The sequence below is a fragment of the Drosophila biarmipes genome, chromosome 2R (assembly GCF_025231255.1).
Source record: "Drosophila biarmipes strain raj3 chromosome 2R, RU_DBia_V1.1, whole genome shotgun sequence".
Lineage (NCBI taxonomy): Eukaryota > Metazoa > Arthropoda > Insecta > Diptera > Drosophilidae > Drosophila > Drosophila biarmipes.
In genome coordinates, this window is record NC_066615.1 from 13,151,776 (window position 1) to 13,166,807 (window position 15,032).

The 15,032-nt window shown below is 45.4% G+C and overlaps 6 protein-coding genes across 6 annotated transcripts; 3 read left to right on the forward strand and 3 right to left on the reverse strand.

Moving 5' to 3' along the window:
- Positions 1–72: 72 nt before the first annotated feature.
- LOC108030291 (endonuclease G, mitochondrial) lies at positions 73–1,215 on the forward strand. Its single transcript, XM_017103122.3, has one exon. It carries the CDS (start codon positions 165–167, stop codon positions 1,095–1,097), a length of 933 nt encoding a protein of 310 aa, XP_016958611.1. The 5' UTR covers positions 73–164; the 3' UTR covers positions 1,098–1,215.
- Positions 1,107–3,656, reverse strand: LOC108030290 (T-complex protein 1 subunit epsilon). The gene is made up of 3 exons (XM_017103121.3): positions 3,448–3,656; positions 1,912–2,893; positions 1,107–1,854 (listed from the first exon to the last, which is right to left on the reverse strand). The coding sequence occupies exons 1-3, from the start codon at positions 3,553–3,555 to the stop codon at positions 1,316–1,318; spliced, it is 1,629 nt and encodes a 542-aa protein (XP_016958610.1). The 5' UTR covers positions 3,556–3,656; the 3' UTR covers positions 1,107–1,315.
- A 3,104-nt stretch (positions 3,657–6,760) lies between these two features.
- Positions 6,761–11,629, forward strand: LOC108030138 (ornithine decarboxylase antizyme). Its single transcript, XM_017102853.3, is given in 4 exon segments — positions 6,761–7,095; positions 10,029–10,185; positions 10,187–10,238; positions 10,308–11,629. Coding segments are annotated over 4 exon segments (801 nt in total). The 5' UTR covers positions 6,761–7,033; the 3' UTR covers positions 10,838–11,629.
- On the reverse strand, positions 7,938–9,495 carry LOC108030139 (small nuclear ribonucleoprotein Sm D3). The gene is made up of 2 exons (XM_017102854.3): positions 8,997–9,495; positions 7,938–8,221 (listed from the first exon to the last, which is right to left on the reverse strand). The coding sequence occupies exons 1-2, from the start codon at positions 9,313–9,315 to the stop codon at positions 8,085–8,087; spliced, it is 456 nt and encodes a 151-aa protein (XP_016958343.1). The 5' UTR covers positions 9,316–9,495; the 3' UTR covers positions 7,938–8,084.
- A 358-nt stretch (positions 11,630–11,987) lies between the features above and the next one.
- On the forward strand, positions 11,988–13,229 carry LOC108030140 (histidine-rich glycoprotein). The gene is made up of 2 exons (XM_017102855.3): positions 11,988–12,556; positions 12,687–13,229. The coding sequence occupies exons 1-2, from the start codon at positions 12,545–12,547 to the stop codon at positions 13,080–13,082; spliced, it is 408 nt and encodes a 135-aa protein (XP_016958344.1). The 5' UTR covers positions 11,988–12,544; the 3' UTR covers positions 13,083–13,229.
- A 462-nt stretch (positions 13,230–13,691) lies between these two features.
- Positions 13,692–14,423, reverse strand: LOC108029991 (neuropeptide-like protein 30). Its single transcript, XM_017102505.3, has 3 exons — positions 14,301–14,423; positions 14,175–14,234; positions 13,692–14,116 (listed from the first exon to the last, which is right to left on the reverse strand). The coding sequence occupies exons 1-3, from the start codon at positions 14,307–14,309 to the stop codon at positions 13,907–13,909; spliced, it is 279 nt and encodes a 92-aa protein (XP_016957994.1). The 5' UTR covers positions 14,310–14,423; the 3' UTR covers positions 13,692–13,906.
- Positions 14,424–15,032: the final 609 nt, after the last annotated feature.

The following is a 15,032-nucleotide window of genomic DNA, read 5'->3' on the forward strand; positions in this document are numbered from 1 at the left end:
CCGATATATTAGGCATTTCAGTTTATCGCATGCCTATTGTCACGTTTATCAGACCACATGATCGATTTATCGATATGTTATGTCATCTCTAAACAGTACCTGAATTGTGCAATAGCGGCCATTATCTGGTCTTTTTGGCCATATTTGTAAATAAAACTGTGAGGATGAGTGGGCGACGAGTGGGCAGCGCATTAGCCCTGGGTGCCACCGCCATGGGTGCCTTCTACCTGGGCACGCACGTGGAGCGGGAACGTCGAAACGACGGATTCGCCAATAGCCTTCCGCGCCTGCCGGGACTACCCACCTTTGGAACTGTTTCGGCGGCCAGTTTGATTCCTGCCCAGGAGGCGAATGTGAGCCTGGCGGCGACTCCCTCCCGGATTGGTCAGATCATGAAGTACGGCTTCCCGGGACTGGATCATGTGCGCTCCCACTCGGACTACGTGCTGTCCTACGATCGCAGGAACCGAGTACCCCACTGGGTGTTCGAGCACCTGACGGCGGAGTCGGTGGCCAAGAACGATGCCGTGGATCGAGCCAAATGCGATTTTAAGCAGGACGAGAGCATCCACCCGTTCTTCAGGTCCCAGAACACGGACTACAGGCGGTCTGGCTACGATCGCGGGCACATGGCCGCGGCTGGCAACCATCGGCTGCATCAGAAGCACTGCGACGAGACCTTCTACCTGTCCAACATGGCGCCGCAGGTAGGCCAGGGATTTAACCGAGATGCGTGGAACACCCTGGAGTCGCACGTGCGCAAGCTGACCAAGACCTACTCCAATGTATACGTCTGCACGGGTCCACTTTACCTGCCGCACAAAGAGGACGACGGAAAGACCTACGTCAAGTACGAAGTCATCGGTGCGAATACGGTGGCAGTTCCTACACACTTCTACAAGGTGATCGTTGGCGAGTCACCGGACCAAAAACTACACATGGAGTCCTATGTGATGCCCAACCAGGTGATCAGCAACGACACTCCCATCAGCGTGTTCCAGGTGCCTCCAGAAAGCGTAGAACGCTCGGCGGGATTGCTTTTCTTCGACCAAATCAATCGTAAGCAACTAGCCACCATTAATGGCAAAAAAGTCTAGTCGGATGGCTTAGGTTGGTTTTAGTGTATTTGACCAGGGATAACCCCTTGTATAATGTAATTTTCTTCTTTTCCAAAGAACTTGTGGATTAATAAAGTAAACAATTAATACAGATGTACATAGAGATGATGCGTTGCGCGGGTGTTGATCGGGAAGAGATAGCAAAGCGAGGGGATGTGAACCTGAAACTAGATCTGATGTGGTGTGCAAGTGGGTCATTACATGCCGCCTTCGTTCTTGGAGCGCACGTCGTCGATCTTGAGTATCATCTTGACGAGCTGCGTGGAGAGCAGGATCTGCTGCTTCTTCGAGTGCAGCGACTCCACCACGTTGTGGTTCTTCATGTCCGAATCACCCGTGAGCATGCAGTCAACGCCCAGGCTGGACTTCTTCTCGGACACCTGGCTGGCCTTCAGCTCCGACAGGGTCTCGATGGGATGCAGGCCGCTGTTCTCGGCCAGGGCCAGCGGAATGCTCTCCAGGGCCACGGAGAAGGCGCGGAAGGCGTACTGCTCCAGGGTGGACAGCTGGTCAGCCTCCTTGGCCACCGCCAGCGAGCAGCTTATCTCGGCCGCACCGCCGCCGTAGACAATACGCGAGTCCTTGACCAGCGAACGCACCACGCAGATGGCGTCGTGGATGGAGCGCTTGGCCTCGGCGATGATCATGGCGTTACCGCCACGCAGGAAAATAGTCACTGCCTTGGAGTTCTTGCACTCCTCGATGACCAGCATCTTGTCCTTGGATGTTCCGAATGCTAAAAGCAGGATAATTCAATTAAAAATGGGCAATACTCTAGGCGACGAAATCTTACCCATTTCGCGGACCAGACCGGCAACACCCAGTTTCTCGGGCGTGAGCTCCTCGAAGCGAGGCACGATGCGTCCACCGGTGGCGATGGCGATCAACTCGATCTCCGGACCGCCCACCCAGCGCACGGCCGGAAGCTCTTGCTGCAGCAGCAGATGGTTGGCCTCGTCGTCGAAGCCCCACTGGCAGATGGCCAGAGTGGCGCCGGCATCCTTCACCTGCTTGACCATCTGGGTGAACTTCTCCTGCTCGTATTCACGCAGAGCCCTGTAATCTTCGGCGGAAGTCACATCGAGCTTATGCTTGGTCTTCGGCTTTGGGGGCTCGAACGGGCAGGTGAGAATGGCCAGCTTGACGTTCTTCAGCTCCTTGGGCATCTGCGAGTGGCTGAGGGTCTTGTCCACGATGACACCCTTCACCAGCATCGAGTCCTCCATGCGACCGCCGACCTTGGTCTCGATCTTGATGAGCTCGAAGTTCACGTCCTTCTTCTCGATGTCGGCCACGTTCAGCACGGCATCCACAGCCATCTCGGCCATCTGACGATGGCACTTGTTCACGATCTTGCTGCCCAGCGTGGTCATGGCGATCTGGATCAGTGGCTCCTTGTTCTTCGGGTCCACGGGGAAGGGCTGGGCAATAGCGTCAAGCTGCTTGATGGCGCACTGGGCGGCCAGCTCGAAGCCATCGGCGATACGAATGGGATGGATGCCTCGGTCGATCAGTCCCTCGGCCTGTTCCAGCAGAGCGCCGGCCAGGACCACAACGCCGGTGGTTCCGTCGCCGATTTCGTCGTCCTGCGACTGCGACAGCTGCACCATCAGCTTGGCGATCTCGTGGTCAACCTCCATCAGCTTCATGATGGTGGCGCCGTCGTTGGTCACAGTCACGTCTCCATCCGGGCTGACCATGATCTTGTCCAGACCCTTGGGACCCAGGGAGGTCTTCAGGGTGGAGGCGATCTGGCGGGCGGCCATAATGTGCGTCTGCGGGGAGGGAAATGCAAATATAATTAATGGTTTTTTGTAAATATATAATGGTTTGAAAACGTTTAAACCAAATTATTATTTTATATTGACAAAATTAGGCTCACAACTTTGGCGGCATCAAGAAACTAAAGTCGCTTAGGGCATTTCAGTTGTTTCCATCAATATCCAAACTTTTCATGGTGCGCGTGACTCAGCCGGCGATGAAAGAAAAACATCTGGGAGCCGTTTTAACCTCAAAATAGCCCAGACACTTTAGTTTTCTTAAAATTATTGTTTTTTAAGGCAACTTAGGTATAAATATATGTTTGAATGCCCTGCTCACGTTTTAAATAGGATATATTGACCAAATTTATCAGGATTAACGACTGTCAGCCCTTTGGAAAACCGGCTTTATAGAACATCTGGAATGTTCCGAAGACGACGCCTTCGTTTTTCGACCCCCCGTGAAGAAATTCTATGAGATTTGGCTTCTTCCTATAAGACGCCTCCATTTTAACTCCTCCAGGATGCGGAATCCACCGCGAGAACCGGCGAGTCCCCGTTTCACTTACCTTTATGGCATCTGTGCCTGTGATGCGCTTCTGGCTCTCCTGGTCGCGCAGGATGATGAAGGGCCTACCATATTCGTCGAACGCGAACGTTCCGGGAAAGGCGCTCATGGTTTTTCAGTTAAAAGGATGACGGACTCGCACGGTTAAAAGGCTGACGCACGTTTTTCCAAGTTCCCAAGTCGTCGAAAGAAGAAGAGTAGCTAGAGGTGGGCGGACAACAATGTGTCCAAGCTAGACGTCGTGAGAATCGTACTATCGATAGGCGGAGCTGCCAACTGGATTTTAGGAAGGACTGCTGAATTAAGATGTATTAATTTTACTTTACGATCAGAGAGTTCAACTCTTGCCAAATATTATTTATTCTAACGCATTAAACCATTTAAAATGTATTATTAAAAGAGATAATAATAAAATATGTGGGGCACAAACATATCCCATTCCCTAAAAAGCGTCATTGCAATTAGTGTGGCCAGTCCGTGGCAGTCGTAAATCCCCCCAAAAAAACCCCGGCAGAGCCTATAAAAGCAGAGGCCACCCTAGTATATTTCACAGTTTTATACTAAATTTCGACGCAATCACATCACATAGCTGGGAGGTTTGCACCCCAAAAAAAGCCAAGTTTCACCACAAAAGTCCAATTTCGTTCGATTCGATTTCTTCTCAGTGCGTTAAGTTGCAACCATTAAGTGTGAAAATGCCATCCAAAATGAATAATAAACTGTAAGTAATGGCATCCGAGCTGGAGGCCATACACGAAGAGAGAAAAGTGCAAAGTCGATTTTGTAGTGCCGAGAAAGAGAAAAAGAGAAATGAAAATAGTGCCAGGGAGTCCACGACCCCTTTCCCATTGGTGGCAAGTAGGCTTGGTTGTAATGGTTTGTAGTGCAATAGTTTAAGTGTAACCTGCTAATAAATCGGGTAACGGTGTTGGTTCGCTCCCCCACGTACGCACTCACGCACACCGAGCCAGGTGCAGCTGTGTGGGTCAGTTTGTTTTTTTTGTTGTACTGCAAAATCATCTGTGACGCACACAGAGGGAAAAACAAAAGGGAACGGCGGAAATAAATAAAGGAAATCGTGGCCAAGTGTGAGTGCTGGCACGTTTCGTAAGTAAAGTAAATAATTGATTTCAGTTGAAACTATGAAATTTAATTTTTTACTTTATTGCTTATTTATTTACTGTTTTGAGTTCCGTTCAAGATGGCCGCCCGCAGCGTTGCCACTCTGTCGGCTGTGCTAAAATTCTTTTGTTGATTGCCAACACAAATAATACTTATACAGATTACGCTTACTAAAAATGCCTTATAATCCGTTTGCTTGCAGGCCTTTTTTCAAATTAATTAACGCAAGCGACACATCAAGTTGGCGCATCTGGCAACGCCGCGTCCCCTCTTATTTACAGTTTGACCCCCTTCCAATTGGATAACCCCCAAGTATCTGTTTGTGTGCGTGTTTCTCTATTCTTTGTTTACCTGTTTCGCTTCTTATTGGAATGACATTTGTCGATTTGGCTTTATGCAATCCAATTGGAGCGGCATGCACTGGCAGAAAACTGACTTCCTCGACTTTGGAATTATCCAGAAGTCGACTGACGCTTCGTTTTAATGCCCATCCTCCCCTGCATCTTGGGCTTGCATTATGTCATATAAACAACGAGCACACACACACACACACACACACAGAGGCGCAATTGCTGTAAACAAGGGAAAATTCCACTCGCCATTGCAGTTTGCTTTGTTTTTGTGTGGCAAGTGGGATAAAGCGAGATGGATATACAGTCGGCGATATTGGGTCATCGGCACTTTTCTAGCAGCTTCTCTGGTCTTCTTAAGCCCTCCTCCTCGCCTCCTTCGCTTTTATCTTATCTTTCGGAGCAACATGAGATCTACCTCTTATCGCACCCATTGTTCTGCTTTTACCATGCATATAATAATTTCCAGTGCCCGTGTTTGCTTTATGACATCCCGCTTTGCTTTTGTCTCAAAATCCTCCTAGCTGTTTGCTCAGTACACTTCTTTTTATACGACTGTTTTCCCTGTCGAAAGATTGTACCCAGATCCCCAATATTTGGCCAAGCAGAACGTTAGGCTCTGATGTTGATTACACAAGCGCACCCATTACGTGGTCCTATCACATATTTTTATCTAGATCTAATCAGGATGGAGAGTATTATCTCCTATCTAAATGACTAGATTTTTTTTGTTTTGTTTCTTATAAGCTGCATCGCCATTACAGGAGCAAATAAAAGACTATGCCATTTAATGGCTGATTATGTAAAATCTTATTTAGGACTCTTCTGCAATATATGGTCTCGCCCTGGACACGTGATCGGCGATGAAAGACTAGTCAACATTATAAAGCAGCCATGTGCGGTTATCATACACGTTTTCATGGCGAAGAAATTAAATTCACACAGTTGAGGGCACGAAAATGGTACCTTACAGTATTATTTTTCAAGAGCTTCCACTCATCCCTCAAGTAGCTTTTATATAATGAATTCGAACCGTCCTAGCAGTAAAACTTCTGAAGACGATGCGATAAGCCTATCATGGCCTCATATGATACCCCATAAAGATAAATGTATTTGCTTAGATTGTAATATTTTGACATGCAACAAACCAACTAAGAACGTCTAAAAAGCAAGATTATCAGACATCATAAAAGTTATTTTATTACAGAAGGATAGAGTAGATTCTTCGCTGCTATTCAGCTGACCTCTGCTGTGGTTATACATTTGTTCATTATGCAGACGGCGCGTCACGTTGACTCTTACCCCTCCTTACCACTTCAAACCCCTTCTTATATCATGCCTATCTTTAGAGCTTTGTTTATGGTCGTTATGGCCATTATTGATTTGTCGTTTCTTTGGGTTTGGTAATTTTGTCTGCAAAAACGGCAAACACGTGCAGCCAAAAAATACAGCTGTGTTTTTCGGCTCGACTAAAATTCGCCCCCCGACTTTGTGTATTAATTTTTCCGATATTTATAGCCGGCAGGTCTGTCGGTTTATTTTGCTTTGGCCCACTGCTACTTTGTAAATAAAACGCTGGGTTTGCCGGCATTTTTACGTATAAACACAGCGTTATTTGCGCCTTATTTGTTTAGCGATTTTCACCATCGTTATTTCGTGGCGCGGAGGGGGCTCCATTTAACCTTGGGCTGTGACTCGCCCCCCGCCCAACTCAGATTCATATCTGACCGACCGGCCGACTGTACCCCTTGTGTGTGCATATATCTCTCGGCCAGAGCTAGGGTATATATCGTGGGGCCTCCTAGTCGCTGCTACTTGATCACATAAATGATGCCGCCACCGTTTGGATGTCGTCAGTCGGCAGACAATCGTCCAAAGCACAACAGCACCTCACAGATCAGCGAGAAATCCCCATCCCAGCCGAGGAGAGGAAGAAAACCGGGCCAGATTACAGAGAGCTCCTAAAGCCACGTCTTCCCGATGTGAATTCCAAGCGCCGTCGAAGCACCGAAAGCAACGCAACCTGTGATAGATAAAGAGCACAAACCCAGAGACAGATAGTAAACTGCAGCTGTGATAAATCTCTCGGCCGGAGACCAAATATTTAGCTTGGCAATGACGACATCCAGCGACACGGTGGCCAGGCAGTCGGAGCGCCAGAACCAGAGCCTCTTGGGGTACGTCAGCAGAGCCCCCTGTTTTATTAATTGGGAAAGCAATTCAGCTGCCCTGCACGTGCCATCAATTCGTTGAATTATTACTTCCTCCGCCATGCCCACAATCTGCATCCATTAAGCACTAAACTAGATATGCATGCATCTGGTCATCTGGTCGGTGTTCCCATTCAGGCCTCTATTTCGCTCAATTCACATGGCTCTGCCAAGTGCGCAGTTTGTTGATTTAATTGGCTTGGCAGAAAGGAAAACAGCAGAGCAACAAAATGCCTGGCATATTTCGCACGAACTCTGCCGGCAAACAATATATACGCAATACACCCTCGAGCGTGTATAGTATAGGTATCCGCTTTTCTTTCTTTTTTTGTGCCGTCCCCATTGTATGTCTGATTAACACCTAGAACGAACCGAGGAAACACACCAATCCAAATGCGAATAAGTGAATAAAGAGAGCTGTCCGTCGACAGTCCAAAAACCATTTTAATAACACTGTCATGGAATTGCTCTCTTTGTATAATATTCGACGTTGCGCTATGAGACTAACCCACTAAACCCCGTTTGTCTGGCCTAACCTGTCCGTTGTCCTGCTGTCTGTTGAGGTGCTCCGGCTCCTGCTCCTGATCCTCAGCGAATAGTGAAATGAAGAGAGCTATCCGTCGACAGTCAAGTTAAAACTGATTGTAATACTGTCATGGAATTGCTCTCTTTGTATAACATTCGAAAGGCGACGATGATATCGGTGTGCTCTTGCTAGTTCAAAGCAAAACCTGTAAGCGTCCTCTGGTTATGGTCCCTAATCATCCTTCCCACCTTTCAGGTGACCACTAAGCAACAGTCAAGCGGAATGCGTTTTCAAATTCAAGTTTCTTTGTATTCTCGGCTCTCCTGCCTGGTAAACACTTTACAAAAAATGTGGAGAAATTCAACCCGCCCGCTAATAATATAGTGCCCGCAACTTAGAGATTAGAAATGCGTTGTTGAGGAGCCAGTTCCTAAAGGCCGCCGCGTCCCCGTCCGCCGGTGGGTCCTCCCTGCCAAGCTCCGCGTCCGCCGCTGCCGCCCGGGGCTCCTGGCGGTCCTCCGCTGCCTCTTCCTCCGCCCGGCGGCCCGCCTCTTCCTCTGCCACGAGCTGTTGGGGGATATAGTGATTAGTATTTGTAGCTCGTTAATTCCTTATACAACACCAGACTGTCTTTTAAAATAAAAGTATTTGTTTAAATGCGATAACTGGATTACTCACTTCCTCTCTCCTGACCAGCAGATATATTTCTTGCTTTTATAAATGAAACCCCTCATATAATAAATCCTACTAAAAAGTTTTACAAAAGCCCTGCATAATTTTCTTTTATAAAATTATATGAAATAAATTATGTTTCTTACTAAAACATAAAACATTATGAAGTATTTGGTCGAAATGAAGCTCTTTCATGTAACTAGCTAAATTATAAAGAATTCTTAATTTTTAAATTCGCTAGTCAAACGATTATTGAATTCTTTTTAAACGTGGAGAATTTCTACAATTTAAAAAATCGTTAGCATTTTCTTTTTTTCTATGAGAAATAAGAAAAGTTTTATCTAATATGATTAAATTATTCTTCAATTTAAAATTCCCTTTTTTTATAAATGCATTAAATACTCGGACTAAAACCTTTTTCTTTTTATAATTTTTCCATTACTTAATTACTTTTATATCCTGCATTTGTATAAATAAATGTGCACATTTTCCACAAACTAAGTATTTTCTGCACATTTCATTATAAATAACTATGAAACTTGGTACTTTTAATTAATACTTCTAAGCCTACCTATCTATAAAGAAAACCTTTTTTGATATAGGATCAGAATAGAATTTTCCTTTAAAAGACAGTCTTGTGTATAGTACGTGGGCCAAGTGCCCGACTCACCCTGTGCGCGCAGAATGGCCGCCTTGCCCCTGCCCGCCGTTCCCCCGAGGCCCTTGCCCGTCTGCTTCTTGAACATCGGGGCGTTCTTGAGCATGTCGGGCAGTATGAGGAAGCGGATCTTGGAGCCGCGGATGTAGACGTTCTCCAGGTTGGCGGTGCGCCCGTCGCGGTAGGTGACCGTGATCTGGGTCATCTGGCAGTTCATGTTGTCCTCTGCCTCGATGAGCTTGCCGCGGTACACCTCGCCGGTGATGGTCTCGCAAGTGATTATGTGGCCCTCGGCCTCGTGCAGCACTTTGATGGGCACCCCGATCGACATGTTGGCTGCGTTGTATTTAGTTTTTTAGCTGGATTCTATTGATTTTCCGCGGTTTTAACCGACGCCGCTAATTTTCTTCTCCGGTTTTCTTTGCGCAAACGTTTGTGTCGAGAGTCTGTTTGTGTGTGTGCGCCGCTTTGACAGCTGCCGGCGGCCATCTTGTGGTGAAATTGCCGCGTGAGCCCAGGGCTGCATGCGCAGCGTGACTATCGGTCGGTCGTCTATCGGTCCTCCTATAAGGCGCGCGCTATCTTATCGCTTTAAAAAAAACACCAGCCATTTGGTACGTCATAAAAACAAGATAAATTAATTTGCTCCGCTCGGGCGTTGATAAGCCCTTTGTTCTGCCTTCGTGGCCATCAGTTTGTTAGCAGCTTTTGCGACGTTCAACCACCAATTGAGTTTTACTCTACCACCATGTTTAGGTAAAATTTTCCAAAGCACTTTGAGTTAGTTTTGAAACTTTTTTTTTATTGATAAAATATCATATATTAATATAGTTGTATTTATATAATATATTTTTTTTTAAATAGAAGAAAGTATGTATTTACTATTTGAATCTGCCAAGAACTCTACTATTTAAAAAGAAGGCATCAGTTCATTTGAAAATATGTAAATAGCCAGAAATCCTAGAGAAAGGCTCTACAAAATCGAGCAGGCACCACCCAGCTCAAAATTAATTTCTGATTCACATAATCATTTTCCCCCCACAGCGACCCAGTCTTTAGTAGTGGCTTCGTTAGAAGAGAATTTAATGACAGCGGAATTGCCGATGGCAAACTCCGCACCATCTCGACTTCGTCTTGCGCCACGACCATGTCATCGGACTCCTACCGCATCTCTCTCGGCGTAGGGCCTCTGTGGTGGTCCTGATGTCCCTGTCCACCACAGAACAGATCACGATAGGGCATCGCTCTTAGCGGGTGAGTTGTGTGGCATATCCTGTTGTGATAGCACCTTACTATAATGTTATTTTTTATCTCTTCCCTTAGGCTACAGCCGGAAGTCTTCGGTCGACTCGGCTGGTGGCAGCCTGTACGAGGCCAGCTCCCGGGCGTCGTCGTTGTCGTCCTCCGAGTCGGATTGCTCCGACTTGGAGTCGCAGCCCGACATCCATTCGCTGTGCTCGGACGATGATTGCCAGGAAGTGCTGCGCCAGATCTTGCAGCACGACCAGCCGGTGCAGATCACCATCAAGCTGCACGTGACCGAGGACCAGTACACCAATTGGAATACGATTTTGAACCCAGTCAACAACTTGTTGTATGTCGCCCTGCCGAAGGACCTTCCGCCGGCCGGCTCCAAGCAGACCTTCATCTCGCTCCTGGAGTTCGCCGAGGATAAGCTGGAGGTGGACGGCATCGTTATGTCTATGCCCAAGGATCGGCCAGACCGGGCTCGCCTCGTCGAGTCGTTCCTGTTCATGGGCTTCGAGCCGCTGTCCAGGAAGGCACCGCAGGCACCACCGGCAGCCATTAACGACAATGAGAACTACTACTTCTTCTTAAACATGGAGGAGTAGTTTGACGGCAAGGGGACGATTTTCGCCGCAGAAACGTTACAGAAGAAGATTAATCAATCAGTTTAACAATCCAATATCCTGTTCTTAGCTTCCGCAAATAACTTTTATAGCTCACCTTAGATCCAATGACACGTTGACCCCAATGTGTTCAATGAAATGCAAATCAACCTTTTTTAAATCTTCGCGTTTACGTTGTCGAAAATCGTTTGGAAACTGTCTTTGAAGCGGCTTCATTTATTGGTAGACTTTCAACTTTGGCCAGCCACGTTAAGAGCCTGATCGCAAATTACTATATTAAACTATATCGAAAAAATGAAGAAAACGTAAAAAAAAGTATATAACTAGAAAAAGTAAAAAAAAAAATGTAATAATCCTAAGTTTATTCGTGAATCAATATTTTGTATTTATGTTTTCGCTTTTGTTGTAATCGCAATATTTCTTTTCATGTTTTTCAATATTTTATATTAAGGCTTATATATGATGTATCGTAACCCCAATTGTTTCGCACTAGAAAATATTATACATATATTTTATTCACTTTTTGTATTCCTGATGCGATGAAAAATGATGAGTAGAAAGGTTGGAGGATAGAAAGGAAACACATATTCATAAAAGCTATTTCACATACGCCAGCAAAAAAAAACCATATTCACACGATATCCAATATTAATAAATTTATTAATCAATAGATTCCACACCACGCAAGCAAAACGGAAGCAATTCTTTTATTTATTCCACTTTGATGTATATTTTTTTTATTCCAATAATAAAACATATGACTTAACAAAATTACTGAAGTGTCGGCCTGATTATTAAACTAATTTCGACTGTGCCGTACGGAGGCAATGCGCATTATTATTGTTTTCAAATATCTTGAGTGGAACACGGCTGAGACTTGTGATTAAGTTTATAGCCAAGATCGCCCTTCCGTTACTTTTCCAGATAAGAAAAATTTCCGATTCTTTGCTGATTAAGTGTTTTGCGTTCTTCTGTTTATAAACTGACCCAATCGCGTCGTAACTTTGAAAGATAAGAATGCGTTCCTTAAAGACTGCTAAAAACTTTTAAAAGTACATAATAGTGCTATCAGAAATGAGGAGAGACTATAAGACTATGACAATGGCAGTTCTTCGTCACTGTCGCAAATAAAAATTTGATAAGCTCACTCGCTAAGTTGTTGGAGGTGCGAGTTAAATAATTCAGGCAGTACTAAACATTATAGTTATTACACGATTCATAAACTTAATATTGGTTGGAACTTCTATATTGCTCAGCTTATCTCTCTTATCAAGTGCTGAAAGATTAAATACATACGTCTGCTTCCCAGCGTCTACCGGCCATTGGTCATCCAGTTGGACATTGCTCTCTATAAAATCGACCAAATCTTCAGTTATTGAGTAATAGTTTTCAGGTACTTGAGGGCTAGAAATCTTTCGCAGCTAATCTCAGCTTGGAAATCGTTCAACAGCTGTCCATGTTCGCCTCTTCGCTTAATGGGCGATAAAACTTCGGCGCACTCGAAAGGGAAATATATACCCATCCATGTGATGACATGGGGGCTTGGAGCATATATACGAAGAGATAGCGATATAAAGGCGGCGGAAGAGGCTCCGAAAAACAGTCGAGTCTGGAACGTCGCTGGGTTTACACGAACGAGCGAACAGAGGAGCTTTGTAAGCGCACCGCAGTCAATATCCCGGAGTTATCATGTTGAAGGCGGTGAGTGCGGCTCCGAGGGGCGGACCTTATCTTATCGGCGGTTCAGATATGGCGGACAGTTGGTTCAATTCAATTTACTTCCAATCCCCTTTAATTATGTTAAACCGATTGCCCCGGATGGCCCTCGCAGATTATTGTCTTAGCCACTATTCTGGTGGCCGTGGCCTTGGCCACTCAGCCCCTGGAGGAGAACGAGTGGAGTCACCACCTGAACCACAAGCGCCAGTTGTCCCAGCACCACCATAAGCCACAGGAGGCGAGGCACTCGGCCAAGGAGCACGTCAGCCATGGCAAGCAGGTGCACCAGGTCGTCTCCCACCTCAAGGAGCACAAAGACCACGCCCATGGAAAGTCCACCTCCCCCAGGAAGAGCAGGCAGGCCAATAAGAAGGAGCAGGGCCACAAGAGGAGCCACCATCAGAAGGAGCACCACAAGCACCAGGAGAGCCACTCCCGGAAAGCCCGATCCCACTCGGGTGGCAGCCAGCACCACCACAAGAGGCACGCGGGGTCGCGTCGCCACTAGGGGAAACATATCACCAGGATACATCCTATTTAAATTCTAATTTATAAACTGTTTTAGAGTCAAGCCCTATGCAGTATGCATTTGTAACATTCAATTAAAATCCAAAAATATGGGAAGAACAGATTTAAAACCATATTGTAAACCAAATGCCATGACCAAATAAACTCTAACTTTATGAAGGACTTTACACAAAAAAATGTTACATTACTTATGAAAGGCACATTACAACATGATGTAATCAAACTATCTACTGCTACCGGCATTATAGTATTATATCATCATAGCACAGTATCTCAGTAGATTTTGTCTCATTTCAGAGTTAGCAATGAGTGATTCCTAAAAACATATGCTGATCCTCTAACCAATAGCCAGCATATACGGCAGCTCTTTTGTGACCCCGTTTATGGCCCCAAAATCGAGCTTGTGTGGATCGTTAAAGACAGGCCCAAGAGTCCAGGTTCGGGTCGGCGGTTCAGATGTGCAATTACGCTTGGCCAACTCGGCTTTTTGCTCGACCACGTTACGTTGGCCGCCTCAATTTCTTCGGAAGCCCCACAATCCGGTTTCAGACAATTGAAATTTGAAAATAATAAACCGCACAGGCGAACGTACGCGTACATAAAGTGTTTTGTTTTTTATTGCAATAAAGCCGGTGTTAATTGTGGTCTGGGGTCAAAAACTCCAATGACGTGATCGCCGTGGTTGCAAAACAGTGAAAGGGTTCATCTTCAAAGGGGGCTTGTACAATTTCTTTGGTCTCTAGTGCGGTTACATGGGTTGAGGTGCTTTAGGAACGCAATTTTGGAACAGTAATTGGGGTTTTATTAGCCCCACACGGGGTAAATTCGCGGGCGGTAGAAGCCGCCTCCGTAGCTGCGGTATCCGCCGTAGCCGCCATACCCATGGTAGCCTCCGTACTTGTAGCCCCCACCATACCCATATCCGCCGTAATAAAGAGGCGATGGAGCCGCATAGTATCCGTAGCCAATGGTATCGGCGGTGGAAAGATCACCCGCCTCCGCAGCTTTTTTATCCTGGAAAAGAGGGTTTCTTAATCGGTTTGGATAGTAATAGAGAAGTAACACTGCCCACCTCTATAGGTCCTGCAGCTATGGATCCAATAATAGCCAGGCACAAAAGGATGGAAAAAAACTGAAACAGTTTCACAAAACTAATATATTATAATAGACCAGCGGGATTTTGCATTGCAAGCAGTACCTTTGCCATTTTGTTGACCCTATTTGCGAAATTTCACGGGGAAGTACTCTGGTTTAATATTTTCCTCTCGAATTAGCAACTTTCCCGGTCGTGTTCTTGGCAGAAGCGTTGTTGTCCGTAAACTGTGAGTCCCAACGGCCGGGCGACAATATTTATAGTGGCCAGAACATCCCGGAGATCGATTTCGCACATGATCATTGATTGGACAAACATTCTGGAGTCTGGGGAAGTCGTTACCCGATGGGAAATGATCACTCACATGAGGGTCAGGCTGATGAGTCGATGTGATTTTCTAATTAGGTTAATTGAAGGTAGAAACCATGTTTTTCAATCGTATTCATAAAAACCTCAGGAACAGTACTGTAAATATCAGCTAATAGCCATAGGATGTTGGATAACTTAGCCTGTTTAAAAAGATCTTTGATCATAGTTCTGTTAGCTAAGGTCTACTGTATAGGAGAAATTAACAGTCATCAAAAACAATATTGACGCACTACATTAAAAAGTTCCTAATAAATTCTATTCACACATTTACAAGCTGATTCATTTGACTTAATAACAAGGATTAAAAACAAATTCATTATGTTTGTATATGGCTTGGGGATTCCCATTGAAAGACCTATTATTATTCAATTAAGTAGTTTTTAACTATTATTCGAGATATAGAAAATAAACAAAAATATTCTAAATCATATTTATCCTTAAAGCAAAATTATTAATAAGAACATTTAA